The sequence below is a fragment of the Mauremys mutica genome, chromosome 20, assembly GCF_020497125.1.
Source record: "Mauremys mutica isolate MM-2020 ecotype Southern chromosome 20, ASM2049712v1, whole genome shotgun sequence".
Lineage (NCBI taxonomy): Eukaryota > Metazoa > Chordata > Testudines > Geoemydidae > Mauremys > Mauremys mutica.
In genome coordinates this window covers 25,517,583-25,534,937 of record NC_059091.1, presented here as the reverse complement: position 1 = coordinate 25,534,937, position 17,355 = coordinate 25,517,583, and the positions used below count along the sequence as shown (strand labels likewise).

Genomic DNA, 17,355 nt, shown 5'->3' with positions numbered 1-17,355 from the left:
TCAGAGTCCGGCTTTCAGAGAGTCCGAGGCCAGAGGGACAGCTGTGACCTGCAGCCTGACGTGGCCCCCAAATAATCCCAGTTGCACTGGAGCAGATCTGGCAGGAGTCCAGCATCCACTCCCCGGCTCCAGCTCTGCCGGGAGCCTTGACGTCTAACGCACCCCTCGGCCTAGTGCGACACCCCTCGGTGTGGGGCTGTTGCATTGATCCCTCTAGGTCCTTGATAACCGGCCTCACGCGCTGGGTGCCTCGCAGACCCCGGCCCCCCAACCCCTCCGGCCCATGTGAGCTGCCACCTAAACCCAGCATCCTCCTGTCTTAGTGTCACTGAGCCAGAGCCGTCCTGCGAGCCCCCGCCTGGCCGCCCAGAACGGCAGCCATCCCAGTTGATGACATTAATTTTCAATAGCTGCCATATCAAAACCGGATGAACCCAAAGCTGAATCTTGCACTAAATAGCAATAAAAGCCACAAATGGATTTTAAAGGACCCATTTAAGTTTTGTTCAGCCCAACAGGAGCCACTGAGCCGAGACCTGCCAGAGATTTTATCATGGGAGACTGAACCCCCCCGAGATGACGACAGCTTTAGACTGGTTATTCCCTCAGACGCTGAGCAGCGGTCGCAGACGCCTGAGGAGGACGTTACTAAGTACATGTCTGCTCCAGTGGGTAGGAACTGGGCTGGAAGCCAGGACACCTGGGGTCTAGTCCCAGTGCTGCCGCGTGTGTCTCTGTCCCATCGAGTCAGGGTGTACGACCTCTGAGGCAGGGACCGTCTCTGGCCAGGTGTGCGCCCAGCGCCTGGTGTTATGGGGGTCTGATTCTGGTTGTACTGCCATAGCGCGAATGACAACCGTTTGCATGGTCAAAGCACGGTGTGGGCATTAGTTAGCTGATGTCACTGTCTCGGTCACTCCTAGAGGAGACTGGGGACCTGCTGAACCGGCCCATGGGGCAGAGACTGTTTGTTCATTCCCTGCGCGTACAGCACCTGGCACAGTGGAGCCCAAGCCTTTGATTAGGGCCCCTAGGTGCTATTACACTGTTAATATCCCCACGGTACAGACTGAGAAACTGAGGAACAGAGGCAGGATAGGAACTCAAAGCCTCCTGGCCCTGTGCCCATTCCTCCCCAGAATGGTGCTGAGACAGGGCAGCCTCCCAGGGAGAAACAGCTGCCTCTTTGGACAGGGTGTGTAGAGAGTTGCTGCCGCCCATGTCAGATATCTCCAGCTGCAGAGATGAGCAACATGCTGCCAAGCACCAGACTGTTCGCTTGCTGCGTGCCCAGGAAACAATCCTCGGGGCGGATTTCCTACCAAGAATCCCCCTGCGATGTCCTGCCTCAGAGCCGAGTAGCGCAGCCACTGGAACTTGACCCTGCGGTGCCTAAAGCCAGCGGGCGTCAGGTCTCTCGGAGCAGAGCCGCTCTTAGCTCAGTCACGCTGGCGAGTTCTAGGCTCTACCGGAAACCCTTCGGCCAAGGGGCTGGCAGCCTCGAGGGGCCCTTTAACAAGGCTGACTTGAGCCGCTAGCCTGGTATTGCTGCTCTGAGGATGAAATAAACACAAGCCAGTGCTCTGGTCGCCAGCCCCATCCCGGCCATGCTGCCCACAGAACAGGGGAAAGGAAACGACAGAGGGGAAACTCGAGAAATTATTACGGCCTCGGGCTAAGGAAACCCAGGCTGATTTGCCAGGAGTCCCCTGAACTCTCAGCCCACCTCCCCTACCTGGTACCCGGTTCACAGGAGCGCCCGGTCTCAGCCTATGGCGTGGCTGCAGGCTCAGCTAACCTCCCTTCCATGATCACTGCCATATTACCTCCTCAAAGAGCTGGCTTGGCAGGTCTGAGCAGGGACTCTCAGCCAAGCGGATCAGCTCAGCCTGGCTACTACCACCTCCAAGCTCTCTGCCTTGCACCCAGCACGTCGCAATGTGTTTGTGTGACGTTATTGATATAAATTGGGACCATATAGAACATGGGTTGCAACCAAGGTCCTGCAGTGGCACCAAATCTTAGGTAAAGGGGGTCATATAAGGTGTCTAAGGCCAGGTTATGGGTTGCTGGTTATAATTATGCTGTCTGTATGTCTGTATCATTTTTAGTTGAAGTTATGAATGTTGGCTCTATGCTGTCTGTATTTCAAGTTGGTGCTGTGCTTCTGGGGGAAGCATCCCAGACAAGCTGGTGTTAGCTCTGCTTAACCTGCTTGATGGCCCATTAAGGACCATCAGCTACACAATTGACCCATGGAGAGAAGGCAGACAGCCTTGTGACTCAGCAAGGTATGCAGAGACTTGTCCATGTGACTGCAGACTCCATTTTGCTGGGATTTTCCACAGTAAGAACAAAGAGATTCTTACACCTGGAAAAGCCTATATAAGGCTGATGCATCATCTCCATCTTGTCTTCAATCCTGCTTCTTACCTCTGGAGGGACTTTGCTACAAACTGAAGCTCTACACAAGGGACTGAGGACCCATCCCGGCGGGGGATGTTCCAGAGACTTGACTTGAACCTGCAGTTTATGCCATCGCTGCTGCAAGCCTGAACTAAGAACTTTGCCATTACTGTATGTAATCGATTCCATTTAACCAATTCTACCTCTCATCTCTACCTTTTTCCCTTTGTAAATAAACCTTTAGATTTTAGATTCTAAAGGATTGGCAACAGCGTGATTTGTGGGTAAGATCTGATGTGTATATTGACCTGGGTCTGGGGCTAGGTCCTTTGGGATCGAGAGAACCGTTTCCTTTTATTGGGGTGTTGGTTTTCATAACCATTTATCCCCAGGATGAGTGCACTGGTGGTGATACTGGGAGACTGGAGTGTCTAAGGAAATTGCGTGTGTGACTTGTGGTTAGCCAGTGGGGTGAGACCGAAGTCCTTCTTGTCTGGCTGGTTTGGTTTGCCTTAGAGGTGGAAAAACCCCAGCCTAGGGCTGTAACTGCCCTGTTTGAGCAATTGGTCCTGATTTGGCACTCTCAGTTGGGTCCCGCCAGCACCGCATCGTCACAGTGGCGTAGTCGGCAGGATCCACAGAACCAGGTCAATTAAGCTTTGGGTCAGAACCCCACGCTATCCAAATTTTAACTTTGGGATTGAGAGTTTGGTTGGTTAAAGGTCAGTGACCATGAGACAGAAAGCATCAGGAAAAGCAAGGAAACTGCAAGCCTTGAGAGACAGCCTGCAGTTTGATTATGAGCAAGAACTGGCAGAAATTCGAATGGAAAAAGAGGCTGATGAGAGAAAGAAAGAAGTTGCTAAGAGAGAAGAAAAAGCTCGTAAAAGGCGTCTGGAGCTGCTGGCTGCTGAGGAGAAAACTCGACAGATGCAACAGGAGACGGCTAGACTCCAACTCCAAGTCAAAAAAGCAATGGAAGAACAGCAGAGACTGTATCCTCTTGAAAGTCCAGTTTGTAACAATGTTGGTATGTTGTATAACTCTGAGCAGTTGTCTGGGGGTAACCAAATGTACCCCAACAATGCCACCTTTTATGTCAATGCTGTTACTGTGTGTTCAGTAGGGGGTAGCCCCATAAATTGTGCCAGTGCTATGTGTGGGAGTGGGAATGGAAAATTCATAGAGAGTGTGAAAGTCAATGGTAAAAGCGGTTTAGGGCAAACTATGGCTTCTAACATCACTCTTGTTAAAGCAGATCTGGTCAAAGAGGAAGATTATTTACCAAATCAGAGTGTGAATGTTGTGATCCTCTGTGAGTTTACTGTCCATGTGCCTTTAGCCAGAATCCACCTTGTGTGGAATGGGGCTCAGCATGAAGTGATAGCTGGTGTCAGGAAGTTATTGCCTAAAGATCTTTTAATTGGGGAAAATGTTAAAGCTTTGTTCAGTCCAGGTAGCCAGTCAGAGGAGAGGAATGATCTTAAACCTGTGTCTATTGTGGGCAATGATTTGCCTGAGGTGGGTTGCTCCAAAGGTTTGTCTGTGCCAAGAAGCAGTGTGTCTGTGAGTGAAGTTTCTGAATGTCTGTCTGATGTCTCAGAAGTGAATCTGAAGTTAGATCAAGAGCAGAAAGATCTCATGGATGAGGAAAATGTTTCTCAGGAGCAAATTAAAGTAGATGGTCAGGTTAAAGCCCTAACTGAGGAAGGAGAGGGTAAATTTGTAATGGGTAATGAATTGTTGGCTAGTGCAGCTTGTAAAAGTGAACCTGAAATGGGTAACTGTGATTTGCTAAAAGTAGCTCAGTGTAGTGAAAAAAGCAGCAGCTTATCTGTTGGGAGAGGCAATGTGCCTGGTAGGGAAAGTTTGGAGGAGCCTAGGCAGCCTTGTGAGCTGATAGCTTTGTCTAATCAGCAGTTTGGGAAGGGAGGGATAGTGGAAAATGAGTGTCCCTGTCCCTTACCTGTTTCCTGTGTGGAGAAATGTGACAGTGGAGGGAATGTGCCTGTCTCTGTCAGGGGTATTGACTTGCCTATGAAGGAAGCTATCTCGGTCTCCAAGCAGTTGTCTGTGAACAGCCATGTGTGCTGGGACAAGGGAAATGGGATCCCAAGCTGTGTGTCTGGTGAAGGAGAATGTGTCTCCGGCTCTTCTGTGTCTGTGGAGCAGACAGAAGGTGCCTTTCAGCCTGTGATGGTTGAGGGTGATTCAGTTGTCTCGGAGTTGGTTATAAATACAGCTAAAGCCCAGGAAGGGAATGGTCCTAAGTTTGTGTCTGCTGGGGAGAATGGCACTGTAACTAGGTTGCATCCAGTTAGTGTCTTAGCAAAATCCCAGAGAACAGACAATTCTGGTGCTTGTAGTTTGCCAGTTGCTAATGTGTGGTTGGAAAAGGGTGTAGCAACTCTGTCTGATCAGGGTGATATCCTAGCCAGGGCACAAGGGGAGCAAAAAGGTGATTTAATTGTGTTACCTACTGACAGTTTGACAACTTGTAGCAAGAAGGAAAAGATTCCTGAACTGGTTCATGGCCAAGGAAAGGAGAGTGCTTCTAACCGGTTATCTAGAAAGTCTATACGTTTGCCTGAAAGGGGATGGTGTAGAGATCTGCCTGATGGGCCTGAGGTGATTATGAATGTAAGTAAAACCCAGAAAGAATCTGTGGTTGCTCAGGAAAGTGTTCCTTTAGAGCAAGCCCTAGGTGAAGCAGGGAAGGGCAGAATTTCTGTGAGGGGTGAATTGCTGCTTAGAAAAGCTCCTGGGGAAAGGAATCCTCATGGTAGCCTGTGCAAGCAGGTTACTGCAACTGAAGGGTGTAAAAGTGATTTAATCAAGAAAGTTTCAGTTCCTAACAGCCAGAAATTTTCTGTTGTGAATGGATCCACTGACTTTCCTTTTGAGAGATCCAGTGTGTGGGCAGCTTTGAAAAGCTCTCAGGTGACGTAGAAGCTGTTAACAAAGTTGAGCAGCCCTATAACCATGAGGCTGTGTGTGGCCAACTGGTTGGAACAACCATGGTGTTGGGACAGGACTGTCTCCATGCTGATTCTGTGAGTGAGCAGTCTGTGCTTCAGGATCTGAGGACAGATTCAGTTACTGGTGTTTCAGAGCAGAACAGTTTTATGGCTGAATGCTTAAGGATGCAGGGGAGAGCAAGCCAGCTCTCACCCTCAGACTATTTGGATTTGTGTGATATCTCTGTAAGACAAAGTCCAGCCTTGGAATCCATAGCAGCTAAGGAGTTAAAAGCTAGTGTCTGTGTTAATGCAAATTACCTGGCTGGCAGGGAGAAGAAAGACTTGCTAATAGCTGCTAGCACAGAGGGCCCACCCCATCAGCCAGTGAACTCTGTTAAGCAAGAGAAATCAGGGTTTAATCCTGAAGGACAAGAAGGAAAGAGAAGACTGAATTTTGCAAAGGGGAGCCACAGGTTAACCCTAAAATGCCCAAACTCCAATGGTATTGAGCCAAGGGTGTGGCATGACAAACATAATTGTAAATGGACACTTGCAATGAATTTGTTGTTATTGCTAATGCTAATTTTTGTAACTAATGTGTTGCTATTGCCAAGAACTGTAACAATGTACAATGTGCCTAATCTTTTGGAAAATCCCTTGAACATGTTGAAAGGAATACATGAAAACACACTTTATGTTAAAGGGCCTTGCTATACTGATGTTTCACAGTTAATGCCTGTAAACAGTGTTGGAACTTTTCACAGGGGAAAATACATTCCAGACCTGATGTGCTGTATGAAAGGGGAAACTGAGGCACACTACCATATTGCTTTCAAGGCTAAATGCCAAGATTCCTGTACTATGAACAATGTCAATATCTACATTGGTTTAATGTTAATTGGGTTCAAAACATTGGCCAAAGCTGGTATGGATAAAGTAGCTGTTTTCTTTAGCTCTTGGCAAGATCACATGAAACATATAGGAACCCTGCTGCAAAAGCTAACCAAGTTATACCTTGAGTTGTAAAGAGATTCATTCATGTTATTGAACATGACTTTGATAAACCATTTCGGTTATACACTGGTACGGCCTCTAGCCCAACACTAGCTGTAGTGAGACAGACCCAAGGAAAGGGGGCTCTTGGGATGCAGTCAGTGATGTTTTGTCATCCCTTCCTGCATCAATTTTGCGTTGGGGGTGTGACGTTATTGATATAAATTGGGACCATATAGAACATGGGTTGCAACCAAGGTCCTGCAATGGCACCAAATCTTAGGTAAAGGGGGTCTTATAAGGTGTCTAAGGCCAGGTTATGGGTTGCTGGTTATAATTATGCTGTCTGTATGTCTGTATCATTTTTAGTTGAAGTTATGAATGTTGGCTCTATGCTGTCTGTATTTCAAGTTGGTGCTGTGCTTCTGGGGGAAGCATCCCAGACAAGCTGGTGTTAGCTCTGCTTAACCTGCTTGATGGCCCATTAAGGACCATCAGCTACACAATTGACCCATGGAGAGAAGGCAGACAGCCTTGTGACTCAGCAAGGTATGCAGAGACTTGTCCATGTGACTGCAGACTCCATTTTGCTGGGATTTTCCACAGTAAGAACAAAGAGATTCTTACACCTGGAAAAGCCTATATAAGGCTGATGCATCATCTCCATTTTGTCTTCAATCCTGCTTCTTACCTCTGGAGGGACTTTGCTACAAACTGAAGCTCTACACAAGGGACTGAGGACCCATCCCGGCGGGGGATGTTCCAGAGACTTGACTTGAACCTGCAGTTTATGCCATCGCTGCTGCAAGCCTGAACTAAGAACTTTGCCATTACTGTATGTAATCGATTCCATTTAACCAATTCTACCTCTCATCTCTACCTTTTTCCCTTTGTAAATAAACCTTTAGATTTTAGATTCTAAAGGATTGGCAACAGCGTGATTTGTGGGTAAGATCTGATGTGTATATTGACCTGGGTCTGGGGCTAGGTCCTTTGGGATCGAGAGAACCGTTTCCTTTTATTGGGGTGTTGGTTTTCATAACCATTTATCCCCAGGACGAGTGCACTGGTGGTGATACTGGGAGACTGGAGTGTCTAAGGAAATTGCGTGTGTGACTTGTGGTTAGCCAGTGGGGTGAGACCGAAGTCCTTCTTGTCTGGCTGGTTTGGTTTGCCTTAGAGGTGGAAAAACCCCAGCCTAGGGCTGTGACTGCCCTGTTTGAGCAATTGGTCCTGATTTGGCACTCTCAGTTGGGTCCCGCCAGCACCGCATCGTCACAGTTTGCTCAACAGGTTTAACGTCACCGCTCTGCATAAGCCAGGCCCAGGCTGCTAGTCCCACTTTATAAGCAGGAACTAAGCGACACAGGGACTGAACTCAGAGCCTTAACCAAGGTCATGCACAGCCTACACCACAGAAAGGGGGACCCTAGTTCCCATATCTTAAATTAGTGTTCATAATCTCCCCCCCCCCTACTGCTCTTTCAGACAACAATGAAAACAAACAAACCCCTTACTTGGGAAAATCAGCACTCAGATAACAGCCCTTTCCTGTTTTACTACTAGCCACACACCACGGCCCAGCCATACACGACTGGGATGACGGTTAGGGCGACCCCTCACTCAGGGCATATTTCAGACTGTTCTCGGGCCCTTTTGCTGCGCATTCAGGAGAACCGAATTCCATTACCTCACCACTCCAAACTTAAATGAATTTTCACCAAAATGACCAAAACTTTCACAGTGGGATGGTGGGTAACAAAAATGCAAATGAAGCCTGGGCCTGCTCTGCTTTTTCCCTTGGACACCAGCAGGGGGCAGGATAGAGACAGCTTAGGCCCAGATCCTTCCATTCAGAGCCCCCATGATGGGGCGTGCATCAGTCTTTGGCTAATGACCGTGCTCCCACGCTAGGGGTGTGCATGGGTCAGGACAGTCTCACGGCGAGTCCCTGGCATGGGGGCGTTGCCTCCACGCAGAGAGATTCTCTGGTAGCAGCTGAAATCCGAGCCAGCAAACGTCTCCTTCACGGTTAAACACCAAGGAGAGAGGCCCACGCGAAAAGGGGAGGAGGGGACAGTGGTTGCTGAGGTGTAGCCACAGCAAGGTCTGGCTGGGTGTTTATCGTCAGGTAGTAACATTGTCTCTGTCCCATGCAATCCAGTCGGCCTTCGCTCCGCACCCCCGCAGCTGCTCCTTAGTTCAAGGGAGGGGAGGGGTTCACCAGGATCGCTGTGACCAGACAAGGGCCTGGACGCAGCCAGCTGGATGGGAAGCAGCAGCAGTCTCAGACTTGACTCCTGGGAACGTGTGTCTAAATGTGCATGTGTGTGAGTGTAGGTGTGCACGTGTGTGAGTGTGTGCACGAGTGTGAACATGCGTGTTTGCGTGTGCACGTAGACGTGTGTGAGAGAGCGAGCCTGCGTGCATTTGCAAGTGTGACAGTACATGTGCACAGGGACTTGCACGGGTGTGTGGATGTGTGAGGGCGAGTGTGTGTTGTCGTGAGGATCCCCCTTGACTGTCACTCAGCTGCGGACGCAGCTAGTCAGAAATGAGCCGTCCGCCCCTGGAGATGGGCCCTGAAATCCGCCTTATTCATTGCCTGTCCCCGAGTCCCTGACAGCCTGGGTAATTGTTTTCCTGCAGACGTCACCCTTCACCAAAATCAATTAAAAAGAAAAAACAATCCTGCTCCGTGGTTTGCCCGGCTCTAGCGCGGCAGTGAATTCTGCTGCAGTCCCATTTTTCTCAGCCTCAGCTCAGAGCCAGCGTGCGGTTAAGGTACTGGCCAGACTTGGGAGAGCTGCCTTCAGTTCCCGGCTCTGCCCCCAAGCCCCCGGCGACCGTGGGCGAGTCACCGCCGCTTTGCTGGGGCTCTGTCCCCTTTGGCTGGTCTATTTAGAGGGGAAGCTCTGGGAGCCAGGACCATCTGTCACTCTGTGCTTGGCCCCGGCCTCGGTCAGCGCCAGCGCCGCGGTTGTAGACATCACAGCTACCTACAACTCCTCGCCTGCCCCTTCCACCCAGTGGCCCTTCTCGTCTGGTTCTTCTGAGGAAGAAGCTATTTATAAATTCTCTCCCTTTTCTGATGTTCCCCAGCGCTGTTATAATATTCCTGGCACTGGAACGCGGTGCATTAACCAAGCCCATAAACCACAGACAGGCTGGTGGCGCATCAGCTGGTGAAGATGGGCCGTTAATGCGCCCTGGAATACCGGAGCCGCGTCCTGGCACAGGGTCACACAGAGCGATGTAGCCTTTTGGGGCTGGCAGGGGGATTGCAGGCAGCGCAGTCCTGCAAGCCCAGCCCGGCTGCGGCACGAACAAGCAGCAGGGAACAGAATCACCTCCCAGGGGCCCTGATTGCAAGCGAGTTACTCCTAGGGATGGGCTATGGGCCCAGCACGAGGCCTGGCCCCCCACCCCAAACGCCTTCGCCTGGGCAGGCCCTGGCCCAGGGTTACTGATTACTTTGTGTGACGAAGTGGGACTGTTCTTAATGTTTCCTCTGAATACTGTGCGGGTGCCTCAGTTTCCCCTACGCATTTCTTAAGTCTCCAGGGTGCATAAATGGCCGACACTCTGTCTCCTGGCAACAAATGGCCGGGGCCCTTCCCCCCTGGCAAGGGGATGCTAAAGGTGAACAAAGAGATCAGGTGACCTCCTGGCCCGGGAAAGGGACAAAGGCCAGAGAGGAGGGGCTGGAGGGGGTTGATTTTGGAGCTGGCTGGGGACGGGAAGTGAGGGCAGACGTGGGGGTCTGGCTCACTGGGCCCCAGAATGGACCCGGCTGAGGGGTCCCGTTCTCTGTACCTACAAGCTCTGTGTTAGACCCTGTTCCTGTCATTGAATAAACCTCTGTGTCACTGGCTGGCTGAGAGTCACGTCTGACTGCGAAGTGGGGGGGCAGGACCCTGTGGCCCCCCCAGGGCCCCGCCTGGGCGGACTCGCTGTGGGAAGCGCACGGAGGGGCAGAGGATGCTGAATGCTCCAAGGAGAGACCCAGGAGGTGAAGCCGTGGGAGCTTCTTGCCCTGCAGACAGGCTGCTCCGAGGGAGAGGAGGCTCCCAGAGTCCTGCCTGGCTTGGTGGGGAGCAGCTCCAGAGCAGCGCCCGGGGACTCCGTGACACTTTGCGCTTCAACCCTCGGCCTCACTGAATGGACCACGTGTTCAGAATACAGACTTGGCAGATAGATAGATAGAGGGGGTGGAAGGGGATAGACAGACAGACAGATAGATAGATAGATAGATAGATAGATAGAGGGGGTGGAAGGGGATAGATAGATAGATAGATAGATAGAGGGGGTGGATGGGGATAGACAGACAGATGGGAATAAATCCATTTGAGACAAACCCAGGCATGATGCTGGGTGTGGTGCCGAGTGTCGCTCCTCTGATCACACCAACAAGCGACGGTGTCTTCACAGGCTTAACGAGTGTCCAGGCGGTTGTGCTGAGCCTTTTCTGCCGTGCTGGGGGCGTCTCCAGGCAGACGGTGCGGGAAGGCAGGGCAGTGGAGGCGGGAGGTGTCATGAAGTGCGGGGGAGTCGGGGCCCTGCACCCCTCTTCCTGGGACTCACCGGGACTCTCAGCCAGCCAGTGAGACAGAAGGTTTATTGGACAGTAGTTGTAACCCTTCTGCCAGGCCGAGTTGATAGCAGCAAGGGCTGGGTTCAATACATAGGGGTCCCTTCCCTACAACGTAATGCAAAACCAGCTCGAGCCCCCACCCAGTGACCTGGGAAAATCTTACACACACCCCTGGGCGCCTCAAGGAGGCAATACTTCCCCTCTCGCAAGCACAGAGTCTCGGTGTAGCAGAAAAGGTTTAATTACATGAGATAAACACAAGCATTAAATTGGAAAACACCTCAATTAGCGTTCATAGATTAAACGTGAGCAAAGATCCACCCCAGGAGATTGGGCCGTGTCCTTCTCCACGGGCTCTTGAGACCAGCAACCCCCAAATCACCCCAAACTCCAAAGTCCAATATCCCAAATGTCCCTAGAGTCCAGTAACCCAAAGATCACCCACAGTCCCAACAATCCCACAATCCAAAAGTCTCTGTCCCGGGTCAGTGCAGCCCCAGAGTTCGAGAGTCTATCTGCAGAGGTCCCTGTCCCCACCCCCAGCCTGGGTGGAAAGGGGCACCTTACGTGGTCCGTGGGGTTCTGCTCCCGCCTTTTCCACAAACTGCTCCGCTCCACCAGCTGCTCTGCTCCACCAGCCGTCCTGTGATCCGCTCCAACCGTCCCCACAAACTGCTCGGCTCCGCTCGCTCTGTGGGCCGCTCCACCCGTCCCACAGCTGCTCCGCTCCGCCAGCTGCTCTGCTCCACCAGCTGTCCTGTGATCCGCTCCAACCGTCCCCACAAACTGCTCGGCTCCGCTCGCTCTGTGGGCCGCTCCACCCGTCCCACAGCTGCTCCGCTCTGCCAGCTGCTCTGGTCCACCAGCCGTCTCCGCAAAGTGCTCGGCTCCACTCACTCCATGGCTCCACGAACTGCTGCACTCCGCTCTGCAGTATAGCTTCAGGTTCCCCCCACTAGTTAGTACAGTACTCAGTGCTCTCAGCTCAGCAATTCCAGCTCTTTAGTGATTTCAGCTCTTAGTGATTTCAGCTCACAGTAGGGGAGCCCCAGTGCTAGTGCACCATTAGCCCAAAGTGAGTTCAGCTCAGTAACCTGTATCTAGATTCTTAAGGGAATCAAAAATCAATTCTGATATTCCACAATGGAGAGAGACATAGGTGGGGCTGGTGCTTCCAGCTCACACAAGGCACCACCAGGTACAGATACCTGTCCCCAGCCTCTCTCAGTTCACTGGGTTTTGGAACCCATGTCCCTTGTCTAGCAAGTACTATTTAGTTGATAATGAAACCCTTTATCATAAGACAGTTTTGTAGTTCCTCATTTACTTAATCAGGGTGACAACATTTTATTCCTCCTGCCCCAATAACAAAGAAATTGGGGGTCCCACAGCTGTGAAAATAACCATCCCAGGCTGCTGTGTGCTATACTAAGTGGAGTGGGTTTGCCAATGCAAATGCACATTCCTGAAATTCCTTTGCCCACTCCTCATAATTTACCACCAGGTTAGAGCTCATCCTGACTCTGCTTACAGTAGGGACGCAGGCTACAGCAGAGCTTGTAGGCACAGCCAGGACCCCTCAGTCAAGTCCTTCTGGGGGTTCAGGGAGCTTAGACCCCAGCCTGGGGTTCCCTGCGTTGCACCCCCCAGTCCAAACTGCCAAACCCAAAACTCCTCCAGCAGCTCTCTCCCCGTCCCCCTGCTCCTCCTCTCCTTTGTTCAGTCTCCCAGGCAGAAGGTGTCACTTCTCCCAACCCCCCTCCTGGCTCAGGTTACAGCTCAGGTAGCTTCCTTCAAGGGACGTCCCCCATCCCCAGTGTAACTCCCCTGCAACATTCCCTGGTCAAATCTGCCCCACTCCCTGCTCCATCACCGGAGGATTATTGCTGGCCGAGGAGCGGGCGGCACATCAGCCCTCAGAGCTGGGTTTAGCTACACTCAGGCACTCCTCTGATCGGCCCAGGCTGCTGGTGCAAAGAGGAGTGTGAGTGAGCATTGCAGGGTATCTGAGCCAGCCTGGGTTCATCGTCCAGCCCCTGCACCCCAGCTAGTCGGTCTGCAGCCTGTGTGCGCTGGGAGCTTTGGCGCCTGGCCTCTGGAGAACGTGGGCTTTGCCTTTCTCCTACCGGGGCTTCCCTCCCCCTCTCCGAATGAGGGACCCTCCAGCAAACAGGTTCTGCAAACAGTGCAACTGGGGCTGCAAAGCGCGTCCGGGGGACGGAGCGATTTAGCCCCCAGGGCTAGCGTTAGCCCCACATCGGGAGCCTGAGTCGGCTGGCCCCGGCTCGGAGACGTGTGGCCGCAGGGTTTTCAGTTTTGCAGCGCAGACGTTCCCCAGGAGGCCGCGATTCTCCCCCTGGCACCACCGGGCACCAGCGCCACGGGCCTGTCTTCGGCCAATGGCAGCACACGGCAGGGGAGAGCCTGGCCCCCAGAGCCAGCGGCTGAGCTGAGAACCGAAATCAGGAATCCCTGCTCCGCCCACTAGACCACTCCTGCTCCCTCGTGCACTGCTTGGGATAACGGGCTGGGGCGTCCTTAACCTCGGCACGAGGATTTCGCACCAGGCGCCCGTCAGACCCTCAGCACTGTCTCCGCTGCGCTCTCACGTGGGGCAGGACTAGAGAATCCACGTTACTGAGGAGGAGAAACACCCCGTGCACGGGGGGCAGCCAGAGGCCCAGACGCCACGTACGCCCCATGCGTGTTGTTAGCTGTAGAGATACCACCCAGGAGCCCCAGGCCTGGGGCAGGACCCCACTGGGCAGACACCGTGCGGCATGTGTTAGGTGTATTACAGTAGTGCCTGGAAGCCCCAGTCACGGGCCAGACAAGAGAACAGAAATGTTACAATCCGTGCCGCAGCGAGACCAGCGCAGTCACCAGCGAGGGCTCAGGGTGACACGGAATAAATCAATAACAACAAGGTGCTAGTTCTGGTATCGTATGTCTGGGTAGTTTACCAGTAGTTTACCCGTAGAGCATTTTAAAATCGATCCTTTCTAACGCTTGCCAGTATTTTACCTGCACGTATCATTTTTAACATTTATCGTTTGAGTTGTATACATTTTATCTCGGTCATTTTTAACATTTACCGTTATTCTAGCTGGGTATGTCTGCGCTTCGGCACTCAGCTGTAACAGCTGCTGTTATTTCAATAGTTAACTTTGGCTGTCCAATTTTTACATTTCTCACCCCTCTGGTTCTATAATGCACTTTTTAATGTTTGTGCGCAACTCTCACATATTTCTGTATTTACAGGTGAATTCCCCACGGGAATTAGAATCCCGCATCCCCTGCACAGAAGCAGAGAGACATGGCCACAATCGGAAAGAAAAGGCACAAGCCTCATCAAATGTCAAAGAGATCATTTTTATTTGCCACCAAAAGTAAAATAAAATAAAATAAAATAATTGACCTTGGCTCCAACGAAAGCAGACGAGATCCATGCGTCATGTCAACCACAGGAAGAAAGAAAAAACCACAAAGAAGAACCTCTGGGCTTTGCTTCATGAAAAGAACGGTCGATCCCAAAGTGTAAAAAAAGAAAGAGCGAAGAACCGAGTCCGGCAGCGGTTTCACAACTCGCCCGAAGTCTTTATGACATGGAAGAGCGTGACGTTGTACACGACCTGGTGGCCATTGTTCCACGTGTACAGCACCCTCTCCCGCGGGTTGTAGTCCAGCATGGAGATGTGGGAGTACTGGTTGTGGAACGGGATGTCCGTGTACTCATAGCTAGAAGTGTTTGTGTAGTAGGCAAAATAGATCTTGGCCCCGGCCAGGTGGGAGTTTGTGACGTAGAGGGTGCCGCAGATCATGAAGGACTCGCCGGCGCTGCGCTTGGGGTAGCCGGTGTCCCAGCTGCGCAGGATCTCCAGCGTCTGCGGGTCCACCTTGCTCACCACGATGTTGCCGGCGTTCTGGTTGGTGGTGTAGACGGCCCACAGCCCGTTCTCGTCCACCATGAAGTCGATGTCGGAGAAGCCCCCCCAGGAGTAGGGGAAGGTGTTGTTGTAGCCGGCGGCGTTCAGGCTGCGCTGCACCAGCACGCTGCGCGAGCGGAAGTGGTACTTCACCATGATGTTGCTCTGGTACTTGTTGTAGTAGAGGGAGCCATTGAAGACCACGTGGCCCGTCCCGGCCCAGGGGTGCGGCAGCAGGTGCTGCACGAAGTTTTGGCCCGTGATGAAGTCGTTCAGGGTCCGGAACTCCAGCACCCGGCGCCCCTTGTAGTAACCGTCCATGTACCAGACCTGGGCGGGAGAGACCAGCCGCGTGGTTAGAGGGGGGCAGTGGATCCCGGGGGAAATTCACCCCTGCGTGGGGCCCAGGCCCCCCAGCCCCCAACCCCTGGGCAGGGCCCAGCACAAGGCCTGGGCCCCCCAACCCCTCACCCCATGTGGGACCCAGCACAAGGCCTGGGCCCCCTGTGACGAAGTGGGACTGTTCTTAATGTTTCCTCTGAATACTGTGTGGGTGCCTCAGTTTCCCCAATGCAGTTCTTAAGTCTCTAGGTGGTGGGATAAAGGCCAGTGTGCATAAATGGCCGACACTCTGTCTCCTGGCAACTAATGGCCTGGGACCTTCCCCCCTGCAAGGAGATAGCTAAAGGTGTTGGAGAACAAAGAGGTCAGGTGACTTCCTGGCCCAAGAAAGGAACAAAGCAAAGAAGGAGGAGCTGGAGAGTCAGTCTGGAGCTGGCTGGGGACAAGGAGTGAGGGCAGACGTGGGGGTCTGACTCACTGCCCCCCAGAATGGACCCGGCCGAGGGGTCCGGTTCGCTGTATCAACAAGCTCTGTGTTAGACCCTGTTCCTGTCATCGAATAAACCTCTGTGTTACTGGCTGGCTGAGAGTCACGTCTGACTGCGACGTGGGGGGGGCAGGACCCTGTGGCCCCCCCAGGACCCCGCCGGGGCGGACTCGCTGTGGGAAGCGCACGGAGGGGCAGAGGATGCTGAAAGCTCCAAGGAGAGACCCAGGAGGTGAAGCCGTGGGAGCTTCTTGCCCTGCAGACAGGCTGCTCCGAGGGAGAGGAGGCTCCCAGAGTCCTGCCTGGCTTGGTGGGGAGCAGCTCCAGAGCAGCGCCCGGGGACTCCGTGACACCCCCCAACCCCTGGGCAGGGCCCAGCACGAGGCCTGGACCCCCCATCTGCATAATGGGGATCATGAAAGGGCCCCACTCCTGGGGGGCTTGCTGGGCGAAATGCTTTGAATTGCGGACCATGGCGCATCTTCCCCCGTACTCCACGCGGGCTCCCCTCTGCGACTTTCCAGCCCCTGCGCTGCAGCAGCAGCAGCAGCAGCAGCAGCGTGGCCGCCTGCCCTCTCCGCACAGAGCAATGACTCCCCTGGCCCCCAACCCTGCCAGCCCGGGCAGCCCCCCACGCCAGAGCAGGACTTCGAGGTTTCATGACTTCCCGGAGCTGCAGCCCAGGCTGAGGCCAGGCAGGAGCCTTTGGGGCCGGCCGAGCTGGGGCTAACCCAGCCGGCAGCCCCCCCGCCTGTCACATTGGCTTAAATGTTTACAGAAGAATGAAAGGGGAGCGAGTGCGAGCGCCCCCCTGAGCCCCGCGATGCTGGGCCCCGCGCAGACCCCCAGTAACGTCTGTGGCAAGGGCCCTGCCTGCTGAACGGCAGCTCCACGCCTTAAACCTCGGGTGGAAACAGGAGAGAGACGGGCAGAGACGCCAGCTCCAGCGTCTGGCCGAGCGAAGGGACCCCGGCTCCTCAGCAGGGCTTGCTGGCGTCATCTCCACCCGTGCAAGCCACGTGAAAGGCAGCCACGGGTCTGTGAACACGCCCGAGCCAGGCCCCGAAATCAGGCGACTGCTTTTAACACGAACCCTTCGGGTTCTTTTCCGTTGCCGGGGTCCCGAGCTCTCCGGGGTCTGTTCGTAACCCCGAGGGCTGAAAACCACCTGTTTTTTAATGGAAGCTGATGGTCTCCGTCGCTTTCACAAGAAGCGCTGAGCACACGGTGCTAGCACCTCTCGCAGGCCAGGCTCGAGGTGGCCGGCGGCCGTGCCGCGCCCACAGGCCCCTGATCTCGGCGGGACGAGTGTCACTAACAGGGGACGTGCAGAGCCCGGGCAAACAGACTCGACAGAACAGTCCCACCCGGGGCTGGATTAGGGGAGGCTGAATAAGCCATCCTTGCCCTGGCTGCTTGGCCCCAGCATGAGCAGTGAGAGGAAGGAGCCCTCTGCCCCGGGCACCGGGCCTGGCACGTGCACTGCAGCCCTTGGGGCATCCCAGCGCTTGCCGCTCCACGGCAGAGAGAGGTGGCCCTGCCCCATGCTGCTGCAAACGGGACGCTCTGCTGGGTGCGTCGCTGCTGCAGCGTTCGGGGGTCTCACAGCAATAGGGAGCAGACGAGTCCCCTCAGGCGGGCGGGGGG

At 53.6% G+C, this 17,355-nt stretch overlaps 1 protein-coding gene across 3 annotated transcripts in view; it reads right to left on the bottom strand.

Annotated features, from left to right (window-relative positions):
• Positions 1–14,334: 14,334 nt before the first annotated feature.
• The window catches only part of OLFM2 (olfactomedin 2), an 85,989-nt gene continuing 82,968 nt past the window's right edge, over positions 14,335–17,355 (bottom strand). For all 3 annotated transcript variants that reach the window (XM_044995670.1, XM_044995668.1, XM_044995671.1), the window contains exon 6: positions 14,335–15,209. In XM_044995670.1, coding sequence (XP_044851605.1) covers positions 14,532–15,209 — 678 coding nt within the window. In that variant the 3' untranslated portion in view covers positions 14,335–14,531. The remainder of the gene's footprint in view (positions 15,210–17,355) is intronic.